At 30.4% G+C, this 7,494-nt stretch overlaps 1 protein-coding gene across 1 annotated transcript; it reads left to right on the top strand.

Annotated features, from left to right (window-relative positions):
* The first annotated feature begins 6,690 nt into the window (after positions 1–6,690).
* Positions 6,691–7,265, top strand: LOC119600978. Its single transcript, XM_037951584.1, has 2 exons — positions 6,691–6,946; positions 7,015–7,265. Exons 1-2 carry the CDS (start codon positions 6,736–6,738, stop codon positions 7,110–7,112), a joined length of 309 nt encoding a protein of 102 aa, XP_037807512.1. The 5' UTR covers positions 6,691–6,735; the 3' UTR covers positions 7,113–7,265.
* The last annotated feature ends 229 nt before the right edge of the window (positions 7,266–7,494 follow it).

Consider the following 7,494-nt stretch of genomic DNA (forward strand, 5'->3'; position numbering starts at 1 on the left):
ACCTTATGCATTCATAATTGATTATTCAGATTACATTCGAATATGTATTGAAAAATACGTGTTTCGTTAAAATCTTATTCAAATTTTCCCTCATTAATAATATATTTAAATTTAGATTTGTTTCAAAAAAAATGTCATATAACTAATAGTGCTAAAAACGCTTCACATTTAACGACTTCTGAAATTATATTTGCAAAGAGTAAACTTTTCCCTTAACTTTAAAATGCATTTAGCTACTAGCTGCATCATTTTATTATCGGGTCTAGTCTTCTGTGTCATGGCTGAAGACAAATCCCATTGCGTAAAACCTTGTCCTTTTGTTTTCAAGCCAATTTGTGCAACAATTGAAGATCCAGGAGGCAATCCGTTAGATTGTACCTTACCAAATGATTGTTTTTTGGGAATTTTTACTTGTATGTATGGCAAAGAGGGTAAGTATGATTTTTTAAGATTCACTCCTATCGCTAATAGAAGTGAAATGTTTGTTCCCTTGAAATGTTCATTCACTTCGAAGCGATAATTGCTATTGTGAAAAATTCATTCACAATAGTTGATTTTGTTCGCAACAGCTATTAATTGTTTACAAAATTCTATCACTTCAAAAAAATTAGTGAAGGAAAGTGAAGTGAAAAAGGGAACACATATTTCACGTGAAATTTTTATTCTATAATAATGGTTTAATTTTTTTTCATAGAATTGAAACACCAGCCGGAATATTGCTCAACTTATCCTCCTGAATGTGTTGATATTATCATGGATACATTATCAATATAGAATTATAAAATGCTTATATTAAATATGTATGTAAAAAAGTTTGAATAAAGATTATTTGCTAAAAAAAATTTAAGCGTTTCCACTTTGCATATTAGAGATCTGTTCTAAACTTTGATCAAAAAAGTTTGATTTTGAGGTTTTTTTTTAAATGTTTCTTAAACACATTTTAAAATTTTTGGCAGATCTCATGGAAACGTTATATAGTCTTGGAGCCCATAATTTGTTTATATATGAATACCAGTATATGTATCTGCAAAGTAATATATCGGGGACTTTATTCAATAGTCACTAACTCAAATATGAATATTATTTGAATAACACCTAGAAAAATTTTATCAAATTTTGTTAATGAGTAACGTAGTTATTTCATACATTACTTGGTAATCAGTAGTCCTTAACATTCACATTAATAAATTGTTAGAATAGGAATTACAGACAATTCTTGAGACTCTATAGCATAACAAGTTACTAAGCCTAGTCGATATTAGAAGACTTTTGGAAAACAATATTGATTTATACTTTCAAACAGCAAATTACTTACGTATCTGATTATAAATAAGTCATTGTAAAAGTACCTAAAAGTAATTCTTTTAGTTATATCATAAATACATCTCGCAGCTTATCCATCTGTTCCTTAGCATGTAGTTGATTCAACATAAAACTGGTCTAGGGATTGGATAAGAGTATCAGTGTGAACGTTATTGAAAACGCCTTCGATGCCAATGCATACCGCGAGTTTATACAGTTTGCTATCGTAGGATTGACCTATGTAATGGACAACTTCGATTAAGGCAGTTTCCACCGATCGTCCGTTTACATAAGCATGCTGCATAAATTTAAGGTATCTGGTATGCTGCAGGAAGGACGTAAGACTTATCGGTTGATTGGACTTAGGTGTCGGGTAGCTATGTTTGATATAAATATTACCCTTGCATCCTGCAATTTTATGGGGGTATATGTCATATTTAAACATGCAGTGAATATCTGAGATAAATGTACGGAAACCAATCCCGCCTCCATCTGCCGTGACCGGTTAAATAGTTTGCGAAAAGTCTTCCCAATGTTCCGGATCTCCCCTGTTACTCGCAGCTCACGCTCTCTATTGTTTGTTATTTGCCCAAGTGCGTGGTCCACTATCTTATTGTTAACCAGGTCTTCTATTTTACTCTGTTGGTCTATTGGAATTTTGCCTGTCGAGTTAACGGCATCGTAAACTGCATAGCAGAGATGGTCCCGGTGTCTTCTTCTGGCAACTTTGGCGTAAGATGGCATCCGTTTCCTTTTCCACTGTCTAGCTTCTCCTTCATCGTTTTTCGGTGCTCCACCATTTGCTCTTCTTCATTCTTTTTGGGATTTGATATAATGGTGTTGTTATTATCATCTGAGGATTCGGAGTCTGAGTCCTCACCTATATTTAACATATATGCTTCTCTTTCACCCCTATGTTTTTGGCAAGTTTTTCACGCATTGTCCGCCACGGAGGCCAAGGTACCCACCTCCGTAGTAGTTATGCTCACGATTGCAGACTCGCGAGTAGATGAACACTTGCCGCCGGTACTGGGTTATTTATCTTTTTATTTTTATTTTCCATGTTTGTCTTTTTAAAAATTTGTAACTTTAAAAATTAAAAAGTCGTGACAGTTGTGGTTAATATTTTCTTGGAATTACCCATATACATATGGTTGTGAAACTAATTTCTAAATTTACATAGGTTACAAATTTATCGTAAAAATTTCAATTAGTTAGTCATAATGCATTAAAATACGTTCATTATACCCTATACACTACTATTGGGTGGTGGATGTTTGTAACACCCCAAAATATTGGTCTTATACCCACCTTGATGTATAACAATTGTTTCAAACTCACCTTTTGAGTCGATCACCGTCTTCCGTCCGTCGGTGTGTCCATATAAACCATGTGCCTACGCACCATATTGGTCTCAATAATCATGATAATTTTATGGTCTATATTTCATCAAAATATTTTAAAAATTGCCTGCTTTATCTTAAGCACAAAATTTGCATGGACAGCCAGCCTGCTTTATCTTAAGCACAAAATTTGCATGGACAGCCAGCAAGCTGGACAGAGGGAAGGGCAGACGGACATGTCTCATACGACTAAGAAAGTGTAAGTCTAAGTTGATCGGTATACTTTAAGATGGGTGCAGTAGCAATATTTTTCTGCGTTACAATCATCAGCACAAACGCATAATACCCTCTCCACTATGGTGTTGTAGGGTATAAAAATCTTATAAATAACAACGAAAGTACTTCACATTCAACGTCTTCCGAATTGTGTAAACTATTATCTTATCTATAAAATGCATCTTGCTATCACTTACATAATTTTATTATTAAATCTATTCTTCTGTGTCATGGGTGACGATAACTCAACGAAATGTGCACAATCTTGTCCTATTTCTTTTGAGCCAGTTTGTGCATCTATTGAAAATAAGGAAAAAGTCCCATTAGATTGTACCTTTCCAAATAGTTGTTATTTGGATATTTACACGTGTACGATTGGCAAAAAAGGTAAATGGTAATTTTTTTTATTTGAACATTTTTATTTATTCTTTTGTGTTTTCTAAAGAATCGAAAAAAGATGCGAATATTTGCTTAGATGATCCTCCGGAATGTGAAGTTATTGTCATGAGTACATTTTCATTGTCGACTTAGAAAGTGCAAGTGTTATACATATTAAGGAGTTCGTATGAAGTTTTTGCTGAAAATGTGTGTGTTATTGTATAGTTAATCATTTATGATATCGGCAGAAATCTGAAATTGTGTTATATTTTAACGTCTAATAGAAGTATATATGTAAAAAAAGTATTTAGAAAATCTTATGTAACAAATTTGAAAACATTGAAGAACTCTAAATTTTGTATTAATACAAGAAAATGTATCGAATTTTATCGAAACTAAAGAGGTTAATGTTCATAATTTGACTTTTTGGTTTGAAATTGTTTAAAAATACCCAATTACATTTTAATTAAAGTGTAAGGCAAATAAGGTTTAAATCGGTATATCTCATAAACTAAGCAAGGATCTGCAAAAATTTTACACTTATGTTATATCACTGAAGTGATCTTGCTGAAATTTTCACGTATTTCCTCTATATCTGGCTACTTTTTATTTTGAAATTGGAAGAGGTGCCACGTCCTCTTCCTTAAATGTCGAATTGTTGTATTGAGAAAAAGTACAACTAGAGTCCTCAAATTTTGCATAGACACTTTTGACATCCATAAGAATATTTGCAGGAAAAATGGGCGGACTCGCAATAGGGGGTATGGCAACTACCATATTAATTAAATAACATTTTTGTATATCTAGGAAACACTTAAAGCTATTTTGAACAAACAAAGTTGTCGTCCATTTGATCATTTGTGTAATAAATTCGCGGATTATAAATGGGGGGCGTGGCACTTCCCATATATATAAAATAAAAAAATCTTATATCTGGGAAAGTAATACAATTCTATTCTAAAAGTTTGTACAGGCTACATTGAAATCCATATAAACAATTTAAAGGAAAAATGGGAGGACTAGAAATATGGGGCGTGGCACCTCTCATATGAATTAAATACCAAAATCTGAATATCTGGAAAATGCTTAAAGCTAGAATCCTTAAATTTTGCACAAACAATTTTGTCATCCATATGAACATTTTGGTAATAAATTAGCAATACAGGGCGTGGCACCTCTCATATGCAAAAATTCTAATATATTTATGTGGGATGTCATTGGAGCTAGAATCCTCAAATTTTACACTAACAACTTTGCCATCCATGTGAACATTTGGCGGACTAGCAATAAGGGGCATGGGGCCTCCTATATGAATTCAAATTCAGATATCTATGAATCTATAAAAGCTAGAACAGCAAAACCGTTCTATATATAATAAAAGAGTAGTCTTACTGACTAACTGATTCATCATCGCACAGCTGAACTTAGAATCATGAAATTTTGACAGTAGATGTGTTTTTGGTTATATATGTAGATCCACTAAGGAATTTTGGAAATTTTTACATTTAGGGGTCAAAAAAGGGATAAAACGGGTAAAACAGGTTTTCTTAATTATCTTACACAATATTAGTGATGCAATAAAAATTATAAATGCTCCTGTATCTACTCTTAAATTAAGCAGATGGGTCTCTGGTACTTTTTTTGAAATTCGTACTTTGAAAATGAAAATGTGTAACAAAGGTGATTTTGGTATCTTTTTTTGACCCTTTATAACTTTTTTTTGTAAATACTTTGAATATATCTCCCAAAATTAGGAGACACCTGTTTCGTACTTTTTTAAAATTCATTCCTTTTTGGTTTAAAAGGGAAAGAACTGTATTTTTAGTACTTTTTTTAGCACATTAAAAAACATTTCGATTTATTGAAGTATTCCTATTAAATTACGGACCAACTCTGTAATATTTGTTGAAATATTTGCTATTTCACTGGGAAAAAATGTACCAAAAAAACGGAAAATTTATAATTTTATTCAAATTCATTGAGCCAATTTTTATAAAATTTGAAAAAGTAGTTTATTTACTCGCACAAAATAAGCTATTGGTCTATTATTTTGGAATTCGAGTACTAAGCACAATTTTTCTGGAACAAATGAATGCAGATTTGAATCGTTTGAGTTTTTTTTATATATATAGATTTAAATACGGAACATTTTGTAAATTTAATTCTCAAAAAAAGTATATTTCTAAGCGAAAAGGAGAAAAATTGTACTATTTTTATTAGTACTTTCCACTAAGTTAGAATTTATTCTACTTTTGGTACTTTTTCTTTCTTTGTATGTTCCATAAGATGAATTCAAAACACATGATTATTAAACACTCATGGTCCTCATTGAATAAGATTCTTTAAGAGAGAACTTTTTAGTACTTTTTATCTCATAAATGGTACTTTTTGAATTTTCTAAAATATTCAACCTAGGAACATAAATTTTAACATACATGGTCTTGACTGAATAATATTCTATAAGTGGGAACTCTTTAGTACTTTTCCATTCTTCAAATGGCAATTTTTGGATTCTCTATAATGGTTAAGCGAAACACATGACACACACGGTCCTTATTATATGATAATTTATGATAATTAATGTAAATATTCTTCCATTTAAGAAATTTCTTTAATCATTTGGCCCATAAGGGCTTTGATTATAAATGAATAAATAAAATATATAAATAATTTATTGAGAGAGATTTTTGTACTTTTTCGTTTTTCCAATGGTACTTTTTGATATTTTGACGATATTGAACATAGAAATATAAAATTTAAAATGTAGGGATCTTAGTGAATGATAATCTACAGTATGAAATGAGTATGAAATTTGCACCAAAGTTAGTACTATTGGATATTAGACTTAGAGGGAGTTAATGTTGGACGTTAGACATAGAGGGGGTTAAAGATGGACATTTTGGTCATACAGGATTTTATTCAAATTAGTGTAACTTTTCACCTATTGGTCCTAGCAAAAATTGTCCAAAGGAGTTCCGATAGCTATTTCTTCATTGTTTCCATAAAAATTATTTAAAAAAAAAAAAAAAAAAGAGCTTTCGCTTTTAAAACCGGGGCTTTCTGTTTTACCAGTGTCGGTTTATTTTTTAAATGTTGATTTTTTGAATATCAAATAAACCGGTTTTTTTGCTTTGAAAAAAACGTTTCGAATACCCGGAAATATTGTTATATTATTACAAATTTATGAGTATGTTCACATGATATCTTTTAATATATGTATTTGTTTTACAATATTTAGTATTTAAAAAAATAACAAATTTTAGCGAAATACGTGCACAGTCATATAAACTTATTCAAATTTGGTTTAATAATTAAAAAATATTTCAAATAGATTTGTTAAAAAAAAAAACATATATAAATAACGTCGAAATTGCGCCACATTCAACGACTTTTGAAATTGTCTTTTTAAAGTGTACAATATTTCTTAATCATTAAAATGCATCTTCTTACTAGTTGCATAATTTTATTATTGGGTTTATTCTTCTGTGTCATGGGCGATGATGATAAATCCAATTGCATTAAAGAATGTCCATATGATTTCAAGCCAGTTTGTGCAACCATTGAAGATCTGGAAGGCCAGCCGATAGATTGTAACTTTGGAAATGATTGTAGTTTGGAAATTTTTACGTGTATGTATGGCAAGAAAGGTAAGTCGAACTATTTTTTTATTTTCATATGGAAAATATTTTAATTAATTTACTTTTTATTGTCAAAGAAACTGAAAAAAAATCGGAACCTTGCGAATCTCAGTCTCCTAAATGTAATGATGTAAGGATGAGTTTCAAAGGATCGGAAGAAGAATTGGTGTTTTAACAACATATTTTTCATAAAAATTAAGAAAATATTTTAAACTTACAAAAAAATGTAAAACAAAGTAAAAAAGTATTTTTGAAATCAATTTATAACATGTATAAAAAAGTTTTAATTAAAAAAAAAACATTTTTATTTTGTTTTTCAAATTGTATCCAAATATTTTTGAAAATTTTATAAAATAAATAACAACAAGTTAGAGTGCTATATTCGGCTATGCCGAATCTTAAATACCCTCCACCAGCTACTTTTTATTGAAACCCATCTAACTATCTAATTTTTAGATAACTTGCCAAAATTTTTCTCGAACTAATTTTGATTAGGTCCAAAAAAATGTATATTAATACGACAGTTCGAAAATATTTTAATAGAATGATGTAGCTAT

Source organism: Lucilia sericata, unplaced genomic scaffold (genome assembly GCF_015586225.1).
Source record: "Lucilia sericata isolate MDLA Ls3-8-SP2 unplaced genomic scaffold, ASM1558622v1 Contig000132F_arrow, whole genome shotgun sequence".
NCBI classification, from domain to species: Eukaryota; Metazoa; Arthropoda; class Insecta; order Diptera; family Calliphoridae; genus Lucilia; species Lucilia sericata.